We start from the raw sequence: 25,728 nt of genomic DNA, 5'->3' as shown, positions 1-25,728 counted from the left end.
CTCATCATCATTCCTTATCCTTTTCCTATGGCTGCAAAACACACTCTCTTCTCACTTTTTCACTACAGTGAAATGATACCTTATGGGCAGTAAGGAAAAAGATGCAGTCCTATAAGAGAAACTTTCAGACCATTACGAGTAATGTGGTCAGATATCATCCCTCCAATTTTTTTTATTCTTTCCTCAAGAGAAGAGCTTTTTCCCTACAATCACAATCAAAACAACTATTTTGACTGCTTGCAAAAATTCTTGCTCCTTTTATTCAGCATGAATTTGTCACTATTTTAGACTCTCAAAAGGCAAAAGATGCCAAACTTTCTATTAAAACTACACCCTCATTATCTCTAATGGCAAGTCTACACCATAGCTGTTTTAGTGACCAACCATAATCTGAATTGGTATCTTCCCACCCATAATTTCTAAGACACTAGTGATGCAGGTTGGTATTTAATATTAAAAATTGTTCAGGATAGCAGAACTTATTTGCAGTGAAAGATGCAAAGTCATTTTCAATAATCAGCTTTCTGCACTGCCGTTAAGGTCAGCACTGGCTGTTTCTACAGTGGTATCACCAGACCTGAATTCTGCAGATTCTTTATTCTAACCAACATTGTGATATGAATTCAAGTTTCACTTATACCTGTGAGACCCATCTGAAACAACAGTAGCAAAGACATAACCAAATTTCTGAACTGCCATTTTTACTTTCTTATGAACTTTGTCACTTCAGATATCCTTTGGTCTTCTAATTTTGAAAACCAAATGAATAAAAATGAAAATCCCAAAGAATATAAATAATCCAGATATAATGTAAATTAATATCTTAAGCAACTTAATTTTTCCCATGGCTTTCTGGGAAGCATCTTGCATTTTTGTCAGTAAAACTTCACCATTTAGTGCCATTGACAATCAATAACTTTGAAATTAATTACACTAGAGGCTGTTCTTGTAGCCTTTCCTAGCTCTTATTTTTGTTTTGTAAAAGATGTAGACATTTAACCTGAGATTTTTTTTTACAAGAACAAACACTTTGAAAGTGTTTTACGATAAACCCTAAGTGCTATTCATGAAAGTGAATGTTTGAGTTTAAAAAATGGTGCTTTATTCTGGCAAGGACTCCAGAATTTCTGTAGCTTTTTTTTGCCAATTTCTGAACTTCATACTACCTTCATTTTATAGAGAATCACTGTCTGCGTGCTTCTCAAAGTTAGGCAATTTTCAAAGGATAAGGACACTACCTCTCCACCATAGTTGAGGGATGCATGTGTAACAGTCTGACTATTGTGTGAATTAAAAATGGCAGTACAAATCACTACAGTATATCACAGGGCGATACTGGCCCTTTAAGAGGGTGCACTCTGCCTCATCTGCTGACCCAAATGAGCTTTAAGAGAGAGTATCTGGGACTAGAGAGAAGGAGAAACCCAGTGAAGGGGAGTCTGAGTGTGTCAGGCTAAATGCCAGCCAGGAAAGAGGCAGAGAGTACAGACACAGGGCTCTCACACTGCCTGCTCCATGGGAATAGGGACCCCTGGAGAGCTAGGACTGCCAGAGTCCCCTGGGAGGGGAGGAAGTGGGAACCTGGGAGGAACTGTTCTGAAAAGGGGCCTCCAGGTAGAAAAGCCTGGATGGCACTGTTCAGGGAAGCAGTAATCGGGCACAGCAAGACTGCCAGAGTCCCCTGGGAGGGAAGATAATGGGCACCTGAAAGGAAAAGGGGAAAATTCCCCAGGAACTGTAACCCAGGGTGGGTACCGGAACTGTTTTGTTGTTGTGTAAGTTTCTACAATAAAGCTGCCTCAGAGACTGTGGGCATGGCAAGGGATCCATTGTTGGCAGAGGCGAAGCTACTACCTTGTTCCAGTATCTTCCTCCTTTTATTATTTTCTTAGTGATACCAGCTGAAAAGAATCTGTAAAAGCCTATCATCTTTGGCAACAAAATTTCATCTTTATCTGATGCACTTCCTTGAGCGCCATAATCCATATGAATTTTTCAAGTGGTCAGTAATGAATGCACTCACAGCACATGTATGCTACAGCATCTTCATGAGATTTAATAGTTTGTACTGTACTCAAATATTGGTATCTACAAGACATTTTAAAACAAGATAGTATATTTAAAAGGATTGCTTCAACCTGAATTTGAATCTATTTTTAAAGTGTAAGTTAAAAGTAGTTTCAGACAGTACACCTGCCCCAATCCTTGTTTTACAATCGTATTTTTCTATTGTCTTCCCATCCCCTCCCTCCATTGCTGTATAAGACCCTCACATAAACCACACAGAGAACTGATTAGAGGGGGAAACATGAAATTGTCTCCACAAAAAGTGTGGTTAAATGCACAAAAACAAACTGAAAAAAATATTTCCCCTTCTAATTGCTATAGTAATTGTAGACAAACTAACACTAATACTGTAGGTTAAAAATTCAGGGGAAAAATGTTTTTTAAGCTAGTGTCCCTTTAATTTTTTTATGTATGTGTGTATATATATATATATATATATATATATATATATATATATATATATATATACACACACACACACACACATACAGATACACACATATATACATACATACAGATACACACACTATACTGAGGATATTAGTAAACTGCCATAGTTCTAAGTTAGTCACTATGGCTTCCTTCCTATCAAGAGTCTTCAAAGTTGCTTGAATTTAGATGCTTTTGACTAAAATTCAATTTGGGAATTTGTGCTAAGTGACACTGCTGCATTAGCCAGTAAATTAACAGTGCATACCTTACTCAGTGAGGCCATTGTAATATCAAATGTGTTTTCATTGGAGCCAAAATGAAGACAAATTGATTTTTTTTTAAATTTTCTACAATTTACTAAGATATTGAAACTGAATTGTGTGGCTGTTTTTTAAAGTAAAATTGGGATGTTGGGTATCATTCACTTTTCTAGACTATATTTATAATTACTTATAGATTTTTAACTATTCTTCAAACAATTTTTTTTAAAAATTACCTCCCTTTCCCCACTGGCTACAGAATTGAAACCCAACTAATTAGAGCACTAAAATGCTCTGATGGCTCATTGTCTTTTATAGCTTCATGCCATGCTACTGACTGGTCAAATACATAACTGGACTAGAATGACCATGTACTAAGGCTGCAACTATGTCTCAGCCTAAATTTCAGCCAATCCAATACCTTCCCTTTTAATCTCTCGCCTTCTCCCCCAACCCTACCTATGACTAACACCACCTGCTACTGCACCTTGCTAATGCAAGCAGGGCAGGGCTGAGATAATATGGACTGGGCTATTGCATAACTTTCTTCACAGAAGCCCAACTAAGCAAGTAATATTGCCTAGTAGTAAGTATCTTGTTAAACACACATATGCCCTAAGGCATTTAAGGAAGAACAATTTCAAATCTAGTAACTACTCTAAGTGTTCTGGGTCTTCCTGAGTCACTCATGATTGCTTTTACTCCCTCAATAATGATTTTATGTTTATGACTTTTATCAAATGTAGAGATTAAAATCTATTTAGTATGATTAAGGTGCCATATAAATCTACCTGATATCAGAAAATACTGGACCACTTGACTTCCTAATGTTATTTTGTACACATTATCATTTCCCATTGATAAAAGGATTTAATCTTTACAAGTCATAGCCTATTGTTTGCATAGACACATGGCATAAAATCAGCTTCAAATAATATTAAGTTACTTGCCTTCACGAAGGTTATAAAAATCTTAATTGTGAGTTTCTTTGTATTTTTATAATTAAACTTGCCCCTCTAGTTCTGTGAGTGAATTGTAATAAATGCTAAGCACAGAATGCAGTTTATATATACTTCATCTTGTAGGAAGCTGGGAGAGCTAGATTGCTGACACAGTGCAACTGGAAACTAATACTCTTAGTACATTTATACAATGGAGTTTTAGTTTTTCTCATTGCCTTCCTTTAATACCTGCTGGTTGCTTCTTTTGCTCTTCGAACAAGTCGGCTGAACTTATGGAGGAACTTGCAGAAAGTCTCTCTAGACGAGCCCTAGCTTCATACTAGAAAAGAATTAAAAATAAAACATCACTAACAGTATATTGACGTCTTGCTCGTTTACACAGATAAAAATCCATATGTCTCTGCAAACTCCCCAAAGACAAGCTACTCTCTGACCGTTAGCCAATCAGAGCTACCTACCCTCCCCATTATTAGTAACTGTAACACAATTTTCTAAAGTCATCACAGAATATTTGAGCATCCAAAAATATGTTTATTTTGCATAGAAATTTTTGTACTTACGTCAGTATGGTCTTGCTTTCCAAAATACATATCTGATGAAATAGCTTTGACATTGCCAAATTTTTTTTGTGCCTCATCTGTGCTTAAAGGTGGCTCATATTCAGGTTTACGACGAGATGTAGGCCTAAAAGTTAAAAAAAATGCATTAATGCCTATAAATTATATCTAGTATAACATGATTGAACAGAAAGCAAGATCTCTTTTTAACAAAAACAAAAAAAGTACTTAGTTTTTTATATTTTTTTTAAATGCAAGTCAATATGAAACAAGGACAACAAGAAATATAAAGAACTTTTCTTTAAAAAAATTGATATAGTGGCAGAACCATAATATTTCAGTGATAATTTTATAGGTAGATAGGTAAATACTACTTGACTATAAATTGAACTGAATGAGTTTTGTTGGCTTGAATTAGAAGAACTAATTCAAAAGAGATTTATTCAAAAGCAAGCAAAACTGGTGTCAAGAAGGATTAGATTAATTAATTCAAAAGTTACATTGTAACCCACATTTATGTTAAGCTCTGCCCAAAGCGAACATGTAAAAAAATAATGTTTAAAATGAGAGACTGTTTACAGCAGGTGTAGCCTAGTGGTAGTACAGACGTTCATAATCCTTTGAACCATCATTACCTTCCACATCTCACTGGCAACTAAATTTCTGAATTCTCTACAAAATATAACATTAAAAGAATGTCAAGGTTTCACAAACAAACACTCTAAAGTAAGGAAATGTCAATGTTAAGATTGCATTTTGCTACAGTCCTTAGTTATAGAATCACATTCTGTTATTTTCTAAGAATGGTTATTCATTTAGTATGCAGGTTAGATGGTGTCAATAAATGAAGACGTGCAAAATTAACTTTTAAATAAACTTAAAATCAAAAGTGAAAAAGAAGGCTGCAGACTACAGTTGTCGTTGACTATAAAACTGAAACTATTTCCCTGTGGAAAACCATAAACACTTATTTTAGACCAATTTAAAAAAAAACAAAAACAAATCTGTTACTTGTAAATATATTAAATAAATTTTAGTCCCAATTGTACAAGTGCATCACTAATTCATTCATTTAGTGTCCAACTTAAATAAAGAATGAGGCAGAAGGTCTACAGAAAAAAAAATGGGCAGGATCAGAAAATAGAAAAAACTAAAAAAATAGAAACAATGTAGGTTTACTTCGTCTTACATTGCAGCTTCTCTTCTGTGCATGTCTTTTGGATTATAAACTCTTTGGGGAATGACTGTCTTGTACACAATGCTGAACACTTAATAAATAGTCAACATGTAATAAGTAGTAATCAATGACAAAAAATTACACAGGGAAACAGAAGAAACTCATGCTACATATGTAAGGAAACCTCAATACTAACGATCAAAGTTTTGGCCAAATCCTGCTAGTCTTAGTCTCACAGGCAGTACCATTTAAGTCATCAGGACTAGTCTCATAAATTAAATGAGCACGTTTAGCTCTTTGTACTGAAGTTAGTACAAGTTATCTCTGTATACCTGTCTGCATAGTCTGTAATTTTTGAAGTTAGAAATGTGTCAGTGTCTCTGTTACTACTCTCTTTCTTCCAAAAGGCATCTGAATTGTCATCCCATTTAGAAAAAGTGCTGCTCCTCAACTCTGCAGAATCGAAGTACCTGAATGAAAAAAGAAAAGTATTGAATAAAATGTCCGATTTCAATTTTATTTCACTAACTCAAAGCACTCCAGCTATTCCATAATTACTAATGACTGCAAAAGCTAACAGATTAAACTAGGCAAAACTCCTACAAATGGTTACAAATGGTTTTGAAACTTAAGCTAAATATGTTTTGTAAGTGTTTCTCCTTATGGAAGAATACATCTTCATCTAAGAAGGTTTTGCAAAATTATTACTCATATGTGTGAAATGTATATATAAATACCGGTACGATATGAAAAGAACTATTACTTGCTCTACAGTAACTGTGGTTCTTTGAGATGTAATCTCTGTGGATCCCATCGTAGTTGCTCATGCTTAAGACCGGAGTGGGGTTTTTTTTTGAGGGGGAGGGGGATTGAGGGAGGAATGGAGTTTGAAGAGCAGTGTCCATCAGGTCTACATGTGTGCCCTGTGCCACCTTGTGCTCCCATGAAAGGACACAAAGGGTGGAGCAGCAGCAACCCTCCCTCAGTTGGCTTGAAATGCAAAGCTTTTGCTGTTGGGGACTCCAAAAAATCAGGGACAGAGAGTGAGTTGTGAGATCCACACCGACTACAACATGTCAAAGAATGACAACTACTGTAGGGCAAGTAACTGTTCTTTCTTCTTTCACTATGTGATCGGCGTGGATACCACTGAAGGTGACTGGCAAGCAGTGTCTTCCTTGGACAGTGGGATTGAGTAGTTTCAGCTGTATCAAACAGAGACTGAAGTACTGCTCTCCAATACTTGGCATCCAGATGTGGCTGTGGCATCAGAAGCATCAATTGCTGTCTGTATGGTCATCTTGGCCACTGAGGGTATGTCTAAAATGTAATTAGACACCTGCGGCTGGCCCATGCCAGATCTCCTGGGCTCAGGCAGTGGGGCTGTTTAATTGCAATGTAGACCTCTGGGCTTGGGCTGGAGCCCAGGCTCTAAGACCCTCCCACCCCGCAATTAGCCACATGCTGCTATACGCAAGCACAGGAGTACCAGAACATGCCTTGTAGCCCTTGTCCTTCGGGAATACTCTGCTTATACTACCAACATGATTAAAAAGAGTCCAGACTGGGAAGAGTATAGAAAAACTCAAACCCTGTGGGAGGTACCTCCTCTTAACTTGTTTCCCAGTGGGCTTTATCCTGAACAGTGTCTGCCACTTGGCCAGGTCCTTCATTATAGGGAAAGCAATTCTGGCTGAACAAGCTGACAATATGTTAAATAGCTTCTAGGATTTCTCAAATATGACTGACATCTCAATTTCTAGAATTTCAGCAATCCTCACAAAGAGCTCCTGGAATGCTTTAAAGTCATCCGGTGATAGTACCAATGCTAACAATACTGCCTTGTCATGTGATGAAGACAAAGGATCCTTTGGCAGTGATACAGAGTGTTGGTGCTGCTCCATCCTTGAATCTGGCTCTCCCTGGTATTCTAGCATAGGTAGTCTGGCCAGGGACGTTGATGGGAATGACCTCTTCCTCAAATCTGGTGGAGACCAATTTCTGGATGCCTGAAATTGTGGGCCCAAGTATCCCCAATAGGGCCTCGGTGGCATGCAACAGGAATATGGCTGGCTAGCTTGCTAGGTACTGGACAGTCTAATGCCCTTCTTGATGAGCTGGTGGATACTGAACTCTATAAAGTAAATTGAAACCTGTGACCTCAGGAGAAAGGGCTATCCCACTGGAAGACAAGGTGAATGCATGCCCTGAAGATGATGAAGTGGAGTAGAGCTCCTCCATGGGTGGCACTGAAGTATATCGTGTTTTCAGTAACAAAATCTGTACCAGTATGAGTCTCTGCATTAATGTCTGTCTTAGTTCTCGTCAAGGCGTATCCTCTCCAGCAAGTATTGATGTAGAGGGTTGCATCATCATAGCTGGAGGATTCTGTTGCACCATACGCTGCTCCTTCTCCCCAAGCCTCCTAACCGTCCATGACTTGGTGGATTTATCTTCAGAGGCTTTGAAATGCCTGTCCTTATGGGAAGACACTGAGGTCTACATGCAGTCTCTGCCTCTGTGTTCAGTGCAGGCCCCCTCAGCGCCAGGTCTTTACTCAGCGCAGTCTTCCCTGTGGTAGGCTTTGGGGTCACTTGTCTGCTTGACAGGGCACTGGATGAAACCGGCTTGACCTGCTAGCAGAACTTTGAAGCTTGTCTCCTCAGGGTCTGATGAGACCTGTATGGACTGTTCCAAACGATGGAGCTTTAGTCTCACACCTTGCTATTTACATGTTCGTGTAGGATGAACAGGGTTTAAAGCCTGAAGGTTTAAGAAGCCCTGTACAGGGAGTCTGTCTGCAGGGAGTGGCCTACAGGGAATTTGCCTGCAGAGTTCAGTTCGGATAGATGAAGAGTTCATGGCAGTTGATGTAGAAGACTGAAAGTAGTTCTGAAGGTTTTCTTGAAGATGTGCAGGAATTTAGCCTGAGCTAAGAGCTAGCAAGTCGGACAATCATCAGGTGCTAGCTTGCTGTCACACCAGGTAAGAGGGAACTGAGGTAGGATCACAATCACCCTACCATTTATACCCTTGTATAGGAGCACAAGGAGATACAGGGCACATGCATGGCCCCAACAGACACTGCTATTGGGGCGGGGGGCGGGACGGTCCAAAAAACACCCCACAACCCTCTCTTGTATGCACACACGTCTACAGTGGGATTCACACTGACATCTAATTCTAAAAAACTTAAAATAATGGATATTTTGCAGGGCAGAGATTAGAATACCAGTTAGGTGTTTTCAGAAATGTTAAAAACTAAACCAGAGAGCAGATTCTCTGCTGTATAGATTACCACCGCTAAACACAGATGAGAACTGTAAGAAGCCAACTCTTGCTGGTGACCCATTCTCACAAACCCATCTCTCTGCCCCTGCCTCCCGCAGCCCTTCAGCAAGAGCACATTCTGGGCAAGGTGGGCCTGCAGAGACCCAAGTTCTCTGTGTCCCAGCTGGGTGGGAGTGGGGAAGCTGCCCAGGGGAGCAGCCGCCTCCACTGACAAGAGTTGCCTCTGGCACCATGCACACCAGCCCCACATGTCTCCAGAGGTGTTTCCCAGAACCCTCAGGGAGGCTGCGTGGTACAGGGTGCTGATCCCTGCTTCAGCGCCAGCACAAACATCAAAGCAGTGCATCTCACTGCCCTTGGTAACAGCTATTCAGGAGCAACAGCTAGGCGCTGCAGGGAGGGGGTGCTGCTTTGCCCCCGTCCCCAATCTCCACCCATGCTTTGGAGGCTGTCATGAATGCAAAAAAAAATCCACAGGTGGCCGCATTTGAGAAATGTTGCACTAGCGTTTAGGATTTACAATGCAGTATCATATATAAAGTAAATTGCGGGAAGGCAGCAATCCTCAGCAGCACAACAGAGCCCAACGAGTAGCTTGACTCCCACGTCTCCTAATCTATGTCACTCCTACAAAACTCTAAGTTTCTACCCACCACCAGTTTAGAGTGACAGCAGAGCTCCAAGCTCCACGGGCTTAATATCAGTGTATCTTGCAGCCCTTCTGGTTTACCACATCAGCTTCTGAGTTATATGCATCCTACTGTCCTGCTCCCCCAGGATAGGGGGAAGCATATAACTGCAAGAACTGTAGTAGACAATAGTAGAGGCCACATCAAGTCCATCATTTCTTCTTCCCTACTGAGGCTATCAGCCAATTCTCTAGCTTTTAGAGGCTTGGTAGGGACAGGGTACAAGGAACAATGTGAAGCAGTGAGGGGCTGCAACAAAAAGATTAGGGAGAACAGAGAGAAGATGACTCAGAGACTGGCTTGGGAGCGAGGAGCCAAGGATGACAGAGTTCCTAAGTCCCATTTCCTTGCACCCTTAGTCTCCTGCCCTGTGGAGCTTCACAACTGTGCAAAGTATTCTGCTCCTCAACTCCCAATGAATGCCAAATATTTAATGAATAAAACAAAAAAAGACTAAGGGAATGCCCATGTTGTTTGGTACCTTAACTTAATTTCTAGACTTTCAACTGTTTAGATTTGTTTCTTTTTTGAAGACTACAATTTTTGAAAGGATTTTACCCTTATATTACAGATATGTATTGTCGGCCTGATCTCTAGCTAAATTATTTTGTCTTCTGATGTATATTAAGACAACATTAAAATAATCTTCCTCTTTTTCATAGCTATAGCTAAAAACGAAGGAGATTTACTGTGGTAGAAACCTCAAAGTCTAACTGACTGGCTATATTCTCTTTGAAGTGAGAGGGTTTGTACACCAATTTCAATTAAATTTTGCTATTACCATGACTAATACAGAAAACAAACAGCTAGGTCATGATTTATCTTCTAATTATTGAACAAAGATATAAAAACCTCTTCCATAATTCATAATTTGACTGCCAGGGAACTAATGAATAATTTGAGAGCAATTAGAGCTCTTTTCATGGGACAAACAGAAGCATTCAAATGAGTCATGTTTTATTTTACAGCATTGTTGCCAGTGTATTTGGCACCATGCCTGCATTTCTACCACTAGTGATTACATTACAAAGAAGTGACGTTAAAGTCTTTGTGTTTTAATTTGACAGTCTGCAGGTAACTAGGTACAATTTTTCAAAGCCTATTTTTTCCTGTTTCTTTGGCAGCAACCCAATATTTAAGATTTATAAAAGCACTATCTGCTCCTACCTCAATTTATGAACTGTTTCATAGCAATTAAGGCCTCTAGGACTTGCTCTTTTTTTCTCTCCAGTGACAGCAATATCTAGCACACTAAATACGTGCTTTGAACAAAAATGTAACAATACTTTACTTTTTTTTTTAAACGTACTTTTGAATGGTAAAATATTTTAAAATGTGTACAAATCGGAAAGCTTACCAATATATGAAAGCGATACATCTGAAATATTTGTAAGTTTTCCATGTTTGACAACACAGATATATAATTAGATTTATTCCAACCAATCTCAGCATTCTAGTGTCAGACTTTAATATGAAGCCTATTGTTAGGTTTGAGAGTTAGTTTACACATGCTAAGAGGACCAATAAGTGAAGAAAGAAAATAAGCGAACATGATGCAGAACCCACTGGACCCAAATGGTACCAAATCAGATTTTCCCATCCCCTACATATGTCAACTGGCTTTGCAAATAAACACACACAAATTAAAAAATAATGCAACATATAAAACAGACCCATTAGCAAGCCCAAGTTAAAATAGATGGGAAAAAAACCCAAAAAACCACAGCACCAATCAGCAGAAACAAATATCAACGGTTCCTACCTTCCCGCCCAAAACTCTTCACTTATTAAAATGGTAGAAAGGTTCAAAAATGAAAGTACTATTGATAAACATTTGTCACTGAGATATTAAAATCAACTGTTTTGCAAATTTTCCATTTAAATGAGTTCACTCTAAACCATAACAGATGCAGAGTTGTGTGCAACACTGCCTTGTCTTGATTTTATATCAATATTTTTACCACATCAAAACAAAAACTTTAATACATTACCTTGAACTAGGGGAAGAAAAATATGAATCATCTTCATCGTATTTTTTTCTTGGTTTTGTAGTTGTGGGTGTTTCTTGTTCTATCGTTTGCATGTCTGAGATTACTGAATGGGAAATGCCACTGTATCAATAAAAAAATAAACAAATAAAAAAAAGCATTAACTAAGTACAACTCTGAACAAGGTCAGCTCCCAGACTACTGCACTGGGCAGCACAGCATGGGGAGGAGGTGACCAACACTCTGTGGAGAAAGAAGTGATTCACGACTATTTAGAAAAGCTGGACGAGCAAAAGTCCATGCATGGGGCCGGATGCACTACACCCAAAGGTGCTAAAGGAGTTGGCGGATGTGATTGCAGAGCCATTGGCCATTATCTTTGAAAACTCATGGCGATCGGGGGGGGGTCCCGGCTGGCTGGAAAAAGGCTAACGTAGTGTCAATCTTTAAAAAAGGGAAGGAGGAGAATCCGGGGAACTACAGGCCAGTCAGCCTCACCGCAGTCCCTGGAAAAAATCATGGAGCAGGTCCTTAAAGAATCTATTTTGAAGCACTTAGAGGAGAGGAAAGCGATCAGGAACAGTCAGCATGGATTCACCAAGGGCAAGTCATGCCTGACTAATTTACTTGCCTTCTATGATGAGATAACTGGCTCTGTGGATGAGGGGAAAGCAATGGACGTGTTATTCCTTGACTTTGGCAGAGCTTTTGATATGGTCTCCCACAGTATTCTTGCCAGCAAGTTAAAGAAGTATGGGCTGGATGAATGGACAACAAGGTGGATAGAAAACTAGCTAGATCATTGGGCTCAATGGGTAGTGATCAATGGCTCCATGTCTAGTTGGCAGCCGGTATCAAGACAAATTAGAGGACTGGGCCAAAAGAAATCTGAAGAGGTTCAACAAGGACAAGTGCAGAGTCTTGCACTTAGGACGGAAAAATCCCATAGACTGCTACAGACTAGGGGCCGAGTGGCTAGGCAGCAGTTCTGCAGAAAAGGATCTAGGGGTTACAGTGGATGAGAAGCTGGATATGAGTCAACAGTGTGCCCTTGTTGCCAAGAAGGCTAACCGCATTTTGGGCTCTATAAGTCGGAGCAGCAGATTGCCAGCAGACCAAGGGACGTGATTATTCCCCTCTATTCGGCATTGGTGAGGCCTCATCTGGAGTACTGTGTCCAGTTTTGGGCCCCACGCTACAAGAAGGATGTGGAAAAATTGGAAAGAGAGTCCCGCGGAGGGCAACAAAAATGATTAGGGGGCTGGAGCTTATGAGGAGAAGCTGAGGGAACTGGGATTGTTTAGTCTGCAGAAGAGAAGAATGAGCGGGGATTTGATAGCTGCTTTCAACTACCTGAACAGGGGTTCCAAAGAGGATGGATCTAGACTGTTCTCAGTGGTAGCAGATGAGAGAACAAGGAGTAATGGTCTCAACTTGCAGTGGGGGAGGTTCAGGTTGGATATTAGGGAAGACGTTTTCACTAGGAGGGTGGTGAAGCACTGGAATGGGTTACCTAGGGAGGTGGTGGAATCTCCCTCCTTTGAAGTTTTTAATGTCAGGCTTGACAAAGCCTTGTCTGGGATGATTTAGTTGGGGATTGGTCCTGCTTTGAGCAGGGGGTTGGACTAGATCATCTCCTGAGGTCCCTTCCAACCCTGATATTCTATGATTCTAACTCAAGCAAATTGCAACCCTCATTTTTTGAAGATCTCAGGTAACATCCAAAAACCATACTTTTGAATTGTAAAATATTTTAAAATGTGTACGAATTAGAAAGCTTACCAATATAGGACATCCAAAATCTATGAATAATTAAGATTTGGGGACAGAGGGGGAAGCTTTGAAGTCTGCACTGTATATTTTCTAACACTGTCAGGCAAGCTTGTGAACATGCCGGCCATCTCTTCTGATTTTAAAGCTTGCTAAGCCTGCTTTTTTAATGACTCGGAGCTCTGAACAGGAGCTGTGTTCTAAGCTTACAGGATTTGGAGCTCAGTAAAAGCATACCAGCTAGCTCCCGGACAGTCAGCTAACTTGAGAAGAAATTTGGTGGAGAGGCACAATACAATAACCTTTGGGAACAAAGTCAAACTTCAGTTAGCTGACTGTTTTGGTTAATGTGAGATGCACTGTACATAATATAGGATTTACCATACCAGCAGGCCATAAAGTCCAGTATCCTGCTTTTAAGAATGGCAAATACCAGATTCTTCGGCAATAGATTTAAAAATAGCTCTGGTCAATTATGTATTTTCTATTTCCTTTCTGATCCCTGTGATATTAATTATATTATCCTCATCAAAACATGCATAAAGTCAAGAGTAAATTTATAGGGCTATATAAAAGCATTTTAATACAGTTTACAGAATTTCACATACCTTCTGTTGCTGCCAAATCCCATGCCAAGTCTTTCTACCTCAGTTTTCTTTTTACCAGCTATATTTAACTTTTCTTCTTTCATTTGAATTTCAAGATCCTTGTAGGCCAATCGTAAAGATGATACACTAAAACAAAAATACACAGATGTATAATAAATGTAAATTACTTCTTAACCCTTTGTTCCCCATCCAGTAACGTTAGTAGGAAAGCAACAGAAAACTCCATTTGATAATAAAGATAATATGGCCAAATTAACACTGCTGTAGGAACCTTTACTTTTGCATTTCCTGATTTATTTTAAGTGCTCAGTATTAATGCATTCAGTTTTTACAATCATTGCAAACATACTATTTTTGGGTAGATAAGGTGGCTAGAGGAGAAAGCCAGGGGACAGAAGGGTCAGCCTGAACAGCCAGTGCCCCAACCTGTGTTTAAACATAGATGTACAGGTCAGAAAGTAGGCAATTGTGGACTGTTTCGAATTGTACACCTTTAGACCAGTGGTTTTCAAACTGCGGGTCCCAACCCAGTACTGGGTCGCGGAATGTAAGGCACTGGTTTGCAGGGATTCTGGTCAGCACCACCAACTGGGCCATGAAAAGTCCCATTGGCGGTGCTGCCTGGCTCATGAAGGCTAGTCCTTACCTGTTCCAACAACGTGCTGTGCCCCGGAAGTGCCCAGCAGCAGGTCCAGCTCTTAGGCAGAGGGGCCACAGGACTCTGCGCGCTGCCCCGCCCCAAGCACTGGCACTGCACTTCCATTAGCCAGTTCCCAGCCAATGGGAGCTGGGGAGATGGTGCCTGCAGGCAAGAGCCACACAGAGCTGCTTGAGTGCCTCCGCCTAGGAGCCAGACCTGCTGCTGGCCACTTCTGGGGCGCAGCGCAGTCCGCAGTGCCAAGACAGGCAGGAAGCCTGCCTTACCACCTCCGTTGTGCCACTGACCAGGAGCCGCGTGAGGTAAGCCCGCACACCAACCCCCTGCCCCAGCCCTGAGCCCCCCACCAAACCTGGAGCCCCACGCTGCAGCCCTCACCCCTGCACCACAACCCTCTACCCCAGCCCTGAGTCCCTCACGTCCCCCAAAGCCCTCATCCCCAGTTCCGTTGGGTCGCAGGCATCAATTTTCTTCAACTGGGTTGCCAGAAATTTTTTTTAAAACCACTGCTTTAGACTGTTGTATTGTGAAAATTCGATCTACAGTTCTCCTCCGTTAAGTCTGCCCATATGTGTTCCCACCCCAAATTTTCTTTTTTTTTTACCATATGCTCTCATTAAGGAGTGTTTGTATGCCAAGTTTCAAGCATCCAAATATACCAGCATTTGAACATGTTTGAAAAAGTGTAGCCACAAGTATTCTTTACCCTCTGAAATAGACGGGTGAAAATTTTTTCCTCTACATAAAAAGGAAAAAAATTGCTCCTCCCACATCATAGTGGGTGTGGAGGATGGGTGGCCTTGGTTGAACCAGGAAGGGGGAGAGCTCACACCCAGACTTTAGCTTTGCCACTCCTTGCGCCTCAAACTGCATGTGGGAGTGTGCCTGGGGTAGGGGCTTCTCTGCCTCCCATTGGCCACCTGAAAGCAATTAAGGGGGCTAATTGGATCTCACGACTGCCCTCCCCCCATTTAAAGCTTTCCCAGGCAGCCAGGAGCCATCTTGCTGTGATTGCTGCCGCACCCTCACTCCCTTTGAGGTATATATCAAGTTGTATTTCCAGGATGCTATGTCCAAAGGATCACCTGTTTTTAGGATCAAGAAAAAAAAATTCCCCCAAGACGATAAATTGACAGAATCTGGAAAGTTTTTTGTCCCCCTCGCAGAATTGTGGGCATACAGTTTAGGTTAAAAGGAGTAAGAACAGAAATTTAAATATTAGGAGGTAATACAGAAGTGTTTAGTTCATCAAAACTTGCAGGCGATGTCCAGTATGGATAAAGGCTAAAATGAAAGAAGTAAATGAGAACTGGGATGTGTCTGATGGACCTTTTGCTGTAAGGAGATGGGGAGACATGAAGTCTTCTCAAACTGAGGTCCCTTTTGGTACCCTCTATCCCACATGGGAGGGATGGGGGGGTGGCAACAAGATTCAGAAGTGAGATGAGTCCTAGGGGTTAGGCAGAAGAGGATCTACCACAAGTTACTGGTTACATGGTGAGAGCCCTGTAACTCCACACTGGATCCAGTCAAATGCCTGGTATGAGAGAGAGGGTGGAAGTACAGTGCCCCTCCCCACTGTTAAGTTAATAAAGATATCTACCCCGTGTCTGTTTTTCATTCACCACTGTGTCCTGATCAACAAACTCAGTTTTAGGCAGACCAATTAGAGAAAGTTTCAGCCATAATGAAGGAATTTTTCAGGACGTTATAGGTAAAACAGAAAAAAAAAATTGGTTACAGATAATTTCCTTTCTGCTAGCAGCGTTTCCCACAATTCTTGACATCTTGGCTACTCTCCTCTCTCTGCAGCTCATGGAGGCAAATCAGTGTTGGAGCCATGGGGCCATGTCCCCCTGAGGCCGCTTTATAGAATTATTCCCAAACTGTAACACCTGCATAACATCATTAATAACAAATATTCCAGAGATAATTGCCTGATAATGATTCCACTTAATATTTGACTCGACTCATACGCCATCCAGAGTGGGTAGAACTGTGGGAGACAATGCTAGCAGAAAGGAAATTATCAGAAAGAAATTTTCCATTCTGCAGCTCAGTGTCTCCCACAATTCTTGAAGTCTAGAAAGTAGTGAGCAGCAAACAGATGTAGGGAGGGTTACAAAAAGGTCAGAAATAAGAAAATGGTATCCCTCCCCATCTATAATATTTGTTCAAAAAGCAAAATCATAATCCAGGCCATCGTGTGCAGAACCTTCCTGCCAGAAGTATGCCTCTGCAGAGGATACAAAGTCTACCTTGTAGCACTTCATAAATGTGACAGCATTTGACCAGGTGGCCGCCTTACAAATTTCCACTGTGGATGCCTTAGCTCTTTCTGCCCAGGAGGTTGCCAGGGATCATGTGGACTGTGCCTGACCCCTCACGGAACCAGAATCTCTGATGCCTTGTACGTTTCCACAACACCTAGCAATAGAGGACTTGGAGGCTCCGAGTCTCTGGCATTTCAGATGGAAGGATACAAATAGGGTACCTGATCTCCTTGTGGACTCTTTCCATTTGAGGTAAATTTTCATAGCCCTTCTGATACCTAAGGACGGTCACCTCTCCAATGTGGGATGCTGTGTCCTTGGACAGAATGAATGTAGAAGCACTCCTTGGGAAACTTGGAAAGAAAAGGTCACCTTTAGAATAAACGATACCGGAGTTCTGAGCACCGCTTTGTCCTCATGACACATGCAGTAAGGTTACTGCATAGAGAGAACTGCCAATTCTGACACTCATGTGGCAGACATGATGAATTTCAGAAGACAAGTTTTCAGAGACAAATAAAATGATGACATTGATGTAAGTGGTTTGAAGGGATGGTCTGTCACAGCTCTCAGTATAAGTCCCACTTGAGAAAAAGAGGTTCAGTTGCCAGTGTGGCTAACTGAACATCACACTGCTAAGAACAGACATTTCATGTGCAATGGTGCCGGGCTGGAGACCTTTGTCAAAACCTTCTTGCAGAAAATTCAAGATAGCTGGAATTCCAGGACTTCTAGGGTGTGCCTCATGTTCCTGGCACCAGCTGCAAAATTTGGCCTAGATAGAGGAGTGCTTTCAAGGTCGATACTCTTCTAGAAGAAAGAAGCATTCTGATGACTGGTGGACAGACTCAGCAATACTAGTGCTTCACTTTCAATAGCCAAGCTGTTAGATGCAGCCAGTTTGGGTCCGGATGAAGCAGAGGACCTTGTGAGAGGACATCTTGTCTCTCTCAGAGCTGTAATGGTGGTCCCAATTTCAGCTCTATCAGGTCCCAAAAACCAGGGTCTCCTAGGCCATTATGAGGTTTCCAGTATTACTGTTGTCTGTTCTTGTTGTTATTTTCTGGACCACCTTCCCTAATAATGGGAAGGGTGGAAACGCACTGAGGAGGTGCTGTAGCCATGTGTGTGATATGGCATCTGTCCCCATGGATCTTGGGTCCAACTTCTCTGGTGAACTACTTTGGATCTCTTGGCAGCCATGTACTTTGCAAAAAGGTCAGCTGAGGGCAGGCCAAACTATTGGACAATTAACTGTAAGACTTCATAATTCAGGCACCACTTCAAACTGTTCACCTTGCATCTGCTGAGCCAGTCTGCCTTCTGGTTTAGGTCTTCCTTTATGTGAACTGGCCTGAGGGAGAGAATGCTCTGCCCACGGCACGATTTTCATTACTTTGGTGTGTAGCCCTGGGCTTCTTGTTCCCTGTTGGTTGTTCACATATGAGACCATGGTTGCACTGTCCGACTTAATCAGAAAAAATGGTTACCTACTTTTCATAACTGTTGTTCTTCGAGATGTGTTGCTCATGTCCATTCCATTCTAGGTGTGTGTATGCCCACATGCACAGTTGTTGGAGATTTTTGCCCTAGCAGTATCTATAGGGTTGGCTGTGGCGCCCTTTGGAGTGCTGCACTCATGCATCGGTATATTAGGCACTGCTGACCCTACGCCCTCTCAGTTCCTTCTTGCCGGCAACTCTGACAGAGAGGTAGGAGGGCGGGTAATGGAATGGACATGAGCAACACATCTTGAAGAACAACCATTATAAAAGGTAGGTAACCGTTTTTTCTTCTTTGAGAGCTTGCTCATGTCGATTCCATTCTAGGTTACTCACAAGCAGTATCCCCGGAGGTGGGCTCCGAGTTCATAATCGTGTGGCTTGCAACATTGCTCTACCGAAGCCAGCATAGTCTTGGGCCTGCTGGGTAAGTGTGTAATGAGACGTAAACATGTGGAGAGAAGACCAGGTAAGCGGCCCTGCAGATATTTGGAACAGCACCTGGGCCAGGAAAGCCGCCGATGAGGCTTGCACCCTAGTCAAATGGGAGGTCACAATTGCTGGTAGAGGCCCTTTCGCCAGATCATAGCAGCAGCAGATACAGGCAGTGATCCAGGATGGAATTCTCTGAGTGGACACTGGACGACATTTCATCCTGTCTGCCACCGTGACAAGCAGCTACATTGACTTATGAAACGGCTTGGTCCTTTTGATGTAGAAGGCTAGCGCCCTCTTGATGTCTAGAGTGCAATCTGCACTCCTCCTCCCACCTATAAGGTTTTGGAAAGAAGACTGGTAAATTCATGTCCTGGCCCATATGAAACTGTGAAACTACCATGGGCAGGAAAGCCAGGTGCAGATGCAGCTGAATCTTGTCTTTGTAGAACACTAGATAGGGCAGCTCCAAGGTAAGCGCCCTAATCTCAGAGATCCTGAGGGCAGACATTATAGTGACCAGGAATGTAACCTTCCAGGAGAGGAGGAGAAGGGAGCAGGAAGCCAGAGGCTTGAAGGGGGGACCCATGAGTAAGGCTGAGAGTTTGTCACAGAGGTCATGGAAGTCACAGATTCTGTGACTTTCCATGACCTCCGTGACTTCTGCAGCAGCCAGTATGGTGGACCTTGGGGGCTGCCTGAGCAGCTCGGGTGACCCCCAGGGCCAGCCGCACCGACTGATGCTGGGGCAATCTCAGGCCACCGTGTCCCCCACCCTCCCCAGCAGCAGGAGGAATTTGGGTATGGGATGGAGCTCAGGGCTGGGGTGCGGGAGGGAGTTAGGGCTCTGGGTGGTGCTTACTTGGGGGAGAGGTGCTCCCCAGGAGCAGTGACATCGCTCTGCTCCTAGTTGGAGGCGGGGCCAGGCAGCTTTGCATGCTGCCTCCACTTGCAGCCCCCATTGGCTGCAGCTCCCGGGCAGAGGCAGCACACAGAGCTACCTGGGATACCTCCGCCAAGGAGCTGAGCGAGGGGGATGTTGCCATGGAGCCAGATAAGGAGCCTGCCAGCCCCGCCAACTACCCCCCCAACACCAGCTGGGGGTTCAGGGCCACCACCTGCCCCCCAGTACCCACAGCACCTCCCGGGCCACCCCTCTCCCAAGATTTAGTCAGGGATATATAGCACAAGTCACAGACAGGTCATGGGCCATGAATTTTTGTTTATCGCCCATGACCTGTCCATGACTTTTACTAAAAATACCCGTGACTAAAACGAAGCCTTACCCATGAGCCATGACAGCACAAGATTCAGGTCCCAAGGAAGGACAGGATCCCGGACGTGGGGGTAAAGTCACTCCAGACCCTTCAGAAACCTGACTGTCATGTACTGAGCAAAAACCGACCTGCCTTGGAGAGGAAGATGGAAGGCCAAAATTGCGGCCCAATGGACCTTAACAGATGAAAGAGACAGATCCTGGAGCTTGAGATACAGAAGGTAGTCCAGGTTCAACTGCAATGTGGCCTGCTCGGGACAAATACCTTGGTCCGAGGTCCAGCACGTAAACTGCTTTCATTTGACCATGTAGGTCACCCTGGTGGAGGGCTTTCTGCTGCCCAACAAGACTTGTTGGATACGGGCCAAGCATTCCTGTTCCTCCGCATTCAACAATGAAGCAGCCAAGTCATCAAGTGCAATGCTGCCAGGTTCGGGTGCAGAAGACTGCAGTGATTCTGGGACACCAGGTCCAGCCAGTGGCCTGCAAGAGCATGCCGAACCAGTGCTGGCACAGCCAAGCCAGCACTATGAGGATAACCTTCATGAGGACTCTGTGGATTAATGGCACTGGACGAAAAGCATATATGAGGGCCCCCGACCATGGGAGCAGAAAGGCATCTGACAGGGAGCCTCCGTCAATCCCCAGAATCAAGCAGAACACGTGGCACTTCCTGTTCTGCCTGGACGCGACAAGTCCACCCAGGGAGTCCCCCACCTCTGGAAGAGGATGCTGACAACATCCAGATGGAGAGGCAATTTGTGGCAAGACCAAAAGGTCCTTCTGAGGTGATCTGCCAGCATGTTCCTGGCCTTGGGGAGGTGCGCAGCTGCAAGATGAATAGCATGCTGAACACAGAAGTCCCATAGCCAGAGAGCTTCTTGGCAAAGGAATGACAAGTGGGCTCCACCTTGCTTGTTGATTTGGAACGTAGCAGTGGTTTTGTCTGTCAGAATCTGAACCACCCGGCCCCTCAGATGAGGCAGGAAATCCTGGCAGGCCAAGCGAGCCGCTCTGAGCTTTCTGACGTTTATGTGGAGGGGGTGATTGTGACTCAACCAACATCACTGCATACTGAGATCACCCAGGTGGGCCCCTCACCACAGGTCTGAGGCATCGGAGACCAAGGTCACCAATGGGTATAGGGCCGCAAACGGGACCCCCTCCAACACCAATACGGGATTCAACGACCATGCGAGGGACAACAGGATGTGGTGCAGTGATTACCATGATTACATGGTTTATATTGTGTCTGTTGGGGATATAGACCAATGCCAGCCACGCCTGTAGAGGCATGAGATGAAGCTGAGCATACCAGACCACATAAGTACAGGCTGCCATGTGGCCCCCCAACCTCAGGCATGCGTGAGCAGTGGTGAGAGGATGGGCTCAGACGTAAGAGATCAGGTCTGTCATGGCTTGGAATCAGACCTTGGGGAGGAAGGCTCTGGTCCAAGTGGGGTCGAGGACTGCCCCAATGAACTCTATGTGATGCACTGGAATTAAAGTATATTTTTCCTCGTTTATTAACGGACCTAGATTGTGACAGACAGACGAACCAGATCGAGGTGCTGTTGCACCTGATCCCGGGAACAGCCCTCACTGAGCCAATAGTCAAGGTACGGATAAATTCAGACAACCCGACGCCTCAGGTAAGTGACAACTGGCTCCATGCACTTCGTAAACTCTCTCGGGGCTGATGAGAGACCAAAGGGCAGTGCTGTGAATTGGAAATGGCACTAGCCCAGTGCAAAACGGAGTAACCATCTGTGTTCTTGGAAGATGGAGATATGGAAATATGGGTCCTTCAAGTCGAGGGCGGCATCCCAGTCTTAGGGTTCTACTCCCGATATTTCCTTTCCCCCTCATTTCCTGAGAGACCTTCTCTACTGCCCCCAGACGTAAGAGGTTCTCTACCTCTTGGGCAAGGAGTTGCTCATGAGAAGGGTCCCTGAAGAGGGATGGGGAAGGGGGATGGGAGGCAGCCGAGAACTGTAAGGTGTTGTTCAGTATCCTGATTACGTGGTCCGTATGGTTGCGAATAACCTCAGACCGTTGGGTACTCAACATAATATCTTTGGGCTACACCCTCAAAATGCCTGTCTCTGGTCCACCTGGTGTCTTGAAGGGCCAGGTTGAGCAGGCGAACGGGAAGTCAAGGGGCAGTGTCCCTTAAACCCCTTGTCTCTGTCCTTTTTCCTCTGCACCGTGCTCTGAACCCGGTGCCGGTGGTGGTGGTTTGTCGAAGGAGTGGTGGGAATACAGAACCAGCATCATCAGCACGTCCCAAAGGTTCCAACAAGGCCATTGAGCAGGCCATTGGCCCTGCTGCCACACCACTGCCATGGATGTTGTGCCAGTTTCTGGTGCCAATGGAGATCCATGCCTTCTTGGCAAGGGGCTGAACTCCAGCTCCGACTTGGACCCCTTCCAGTGACCAAGGTGGGGCTGTGGAAGCCTGTGTTCACCAGCTGACCATTGTCGGAGACCAATGCCTAGAGGGCAGAGATCAGTGTCTGTCCATTGAATGGTACCAGGGCAATGGGAGATCAGTGCCGTGACGACAAGCAGTCCTGCGCTGGTGGGGACCAATGCCTGGGAGATCATCCATGCGATAGGGACATGCACTGGGGCAGTCTCTGGCAAGAGGCTGGGTAGTACTGAGAGTACAGAGACCGGTGCCTCAATTCCAGCGTTCTATGCCTCATGGAAGGAGAGTGCGGTGATGGAGACCGAGGTTGCGGGGCCGGGGTTCTAGGTTGCAGGGACAGGGACATACGCCTATGATCCAGGGGCTGATGGCACTCCACTGCTCTTTGAGGGGAGTCTCATGGCAGGCCTGCCCTTGGATTGCAGGGCCTTAGCCATGTCCGGCACCTGGTGCAGCGTCTGTAGTACTCGCAGGTCCATAAGGTCTTCAGGCGTCAAAGGTCCCAGTAGCAGCCAGGGTCCCCTGCTGCTCCCAGGAGTTGGAAGTGGATCCCTGGTTGGGCTAGGGGGTCCAACCGTAGCAATATCCCCTTGCAGCTCTGGGGCAGGCACGTGGCCTGATCTAGGTCCTTTGCCCAGAGCCCCCTTCCCCTCCTTAGATGGGTGCCGGGGAGCCTCTTTTCTTTTGCCACTTTTTGGGCACTGGAGACGGGGAATGGTGCTGGGCGGAGCCTGGTGCCTGCGGGGATGCTCCACACTGATGCCGAGGTGCTGGGAGTGGCTCCGACACCGGACAAAGTGCAGCCTCCATGAGGAGGGCTTTCAAGTGGATATCCCGCTCCTTGCGAATCCTGCATTTGTCCTGTATATGGGATTCCCGCAAGCACTTCAAACAGCTGCTGTGGGGGTCACTAATAAGCATGCATGATGAATATGGTTTGAAGCCCAGAGAACAGGGCATGCCCCACTCTGGGGCAAAGTCCTAGCCGTGACTCTAATAACTAAACTAAGAACTAACACTTAACTAAATGGCTAAGTACCTAAGAACTATATACCAGGAAGATCAACAATGGGCTGTTAACAACCTCTAATGTTCTTGCAATGAAAGATGAGGCGCTCTGACCAACAGTCACGGGCGGTAAGAAGGAAAGGAGAGGGAGTAAGGCCGGCAGCACCTAATATACCAGAGAGTGCCGCTGCCGATCTTATGGATATTTCTAAGGCAAAAATCTCCAACACCACGTGGGTCCACACACACCTTGAATGGAATCTATATGAGCAAGCACTCGAAGATGAACATGGTAGCCCTCAAGGCTGGATGGGAACTTTCACAGCACCAGCTTGAATGCTCTTAGTTCTAGAAGGTTTATCTGGGGACCTTTCCTCCAAATTCCAGATGCCTTGCAACATTTGGAATGCCGGGTGTGCAGCCCATCCCTTTGCAATGGCATTGGTTGTGAGGATCATGGGATCTGGAAGGGATACAGGTGGACACTGGGCAGTCCACCATTTTAAGGAGTTGAGTACCTGTGTCAGAACCCTCAGTTGATCTTTCATGCACTCTGGGGAGTTGTCCCATATCTTTAAGATAAAGCCTTGAAGTCAAGTGATGTGTGAATGCACACATGGAGTGATCTCTGTGCACAATACTAGGAGGCCTAGTAGCTGAAGGCTCAGTGTAGTAGTGGGTCTCTTGCAGTTCCAAAACAACGTGAGATCTTGACTCTTCTGATACTTCTCGAGAGATGGCTATATCCTTGGCTACTAAGGTGTATGTCCATTCCCAAATGAGTTATACGGGTGGACCAAATCAAGCAGCTTTTCTTGGTGTTGATAATAAAGCCACAATTCTGCAGAATATAGCTGTGTGTGCTGTTGCTGAGGATCGAACTCTGATTAAAAATGTCATCCAGGAAGTGGTACAGGTGAATCTCCTGTGACTTGAGTCTGGCTATGATTACCACCAAGAGCTTTGTAAAGATACCTGGGGACCAACGACAAGAAAGTCTATTATTGAAAATGCTTCCTGCCATAGGCAAACCTTAGCAATGGCACAGTTTGATCAGGATGCAGAGGTATGCATTTGTCAAATCCACTTATGTCAGAAAATCCCCAGGGACAGGGATGACACCAAACAGGCTGAAACGCTGGTTTCTTCATCAACCTGTTGAACCCTTTGAGCTGTAGAATGGCTCAGATTCCCCCTGTATGCTTCTGAATTATAAAGAGCCTTGAGAATCTTTCTTCAGAGGGAACACGCTCTCTTTCTACCCAGGGGACAGAAATCTCATTTTGGATTAGACCATTCTTTGCAGGGTCATTCGATATGGCAGACTGGATGAAAAACACATGGAGTGGAGCCCGTGACTTGGGAGTATCCCTGACTCACTGTCTACGTGACCTACTGGTCCATGATTGAAGCAACCCATACCTCCAGGATACTGGAAGTCTTGCCTCCAATCTTCAGCTTCAGGCAGAGACCAATGTGGTCTTTGACATAAAGAGGCTTTGGGAGTGACCGGATTCCCTCAGGCCTTTCCTTCTGAGCCACGGTTCCACAGCTTTCCTCTGGAGAACCTGCTGTCTCTTCACGGCTATTTCTGAGAGGATGAAGGCCAGTCTGTCCTTTCTTTTAAAGGCATGGAAGGTACTCTTTAGATCTTTTAGCACTGCCTGCCACTACCTTGTCTAGCTTCTCTCAAAAAGTCAGGGCTCCCGTGAATTTGGTAGAGCACCACACCTGCTTCGCACAGCTATCTACCTTCCAGTGATGGAGCCATAGATGGAACCTGGTCACTGAGTTGGAGGCCATGGTTTTGGCAGAGAATCTCATTGCCTCCATTGAGGCGTCAGCAATGAATGCATTTATCAGGGAAAGTCAGGGTGACAGCTATCCTTGAGGGCTCTGAGATCTTCCAGACAGTAGAGAGATGTCCTTGCAAATCAAGCAGCTGCCAGTGATGCCCTGAAAGAAGCAGAGGAGGCCTCAAAGACTTTAAAGTAGCTGGTTATGCTATCTGTAATTAAGAATGTGATCAGTCTGTTATAAACTCTGGCCTTCATTTTTCTATCTGTGGGAATCATCAGGAGAGAACTCCCCTTCTGAGGGGATAAACATACCTTTAGCCAGGGATGCCAAGTCAGTGTCAACCTTTAGTATCTCAGTAATTGGGATTTTTGGTTTATGAATCCTATAGAAGCTGAGAGAATTTCTGTTAATCTCATTATCCCATTCATCCCTGACTATATCCTTGAAGGAGTGTAGGGAAATTGCAGCTTCAGGGGAGGATTTAGAGGAGAGAAATTTGCTCAGAGGCTTACTCTCCAGATTATTTCTAAGATTGAATCTGAAT

At 44.3% G+C, this 25,728-nt stretch overlaps 1 protein-coding gene across 2 annotated transcripts in view; it reads right to left on the bottom strand.

The window, feature by feature from the left end:
- The window catches only part of ARFGAP3 (ARF GTPase activating protein 3), an 80,159-nt gene that overhangs the window by 11,673 nt on the left and 42,758 nt on the right, over positions 1-25,728 (bottom strand). For both annotated transcript variants that reach the window (XM_048825673.2, XM_048825683.2), the window contains 5 exons: positions 13,802-13,927; positions 11,427-11,546; positions 5,788-5,925; positions 4,282-4,405; positions 3,950-4,040 (listed from right to left, as the gene is read on the bottom strand). In XM_048825673.2, coding sequence (XP_048681630.1) covers positions 3,950-4,040; positions 4,282-4,405; positions 5,788-5,925; positions 11,427-11,546; positions 13,802-13,927 — 599 coding nt within the window. The remainder of the gene's footprint in view (positions 1-3,949; positions 4,041-4,281; positions 4,406-5,787; positions 5,926-11,426; positions 11,547-13,801; positions 13,928-25,728) is intronic.

This window comes from Caretta caretta, chromosome 1 (assembly GCF_965140235.1).
Source record: "Caretta caretta isolate rCarCar2 chromosome 1, rCarCar1.hap1, whole genome shotgun sequence".
NCBI classification, from domain to species: Eukaryota; Metazoa; Chordata; order Testudines; family Cheloniidae; genus Caretta; species Caretta caretta.
The sequence above is the reverse complement of the archived record's forward strand: the minus strand, read 5'-3'. Positions and strand labels throughout refer to the sequence as shown.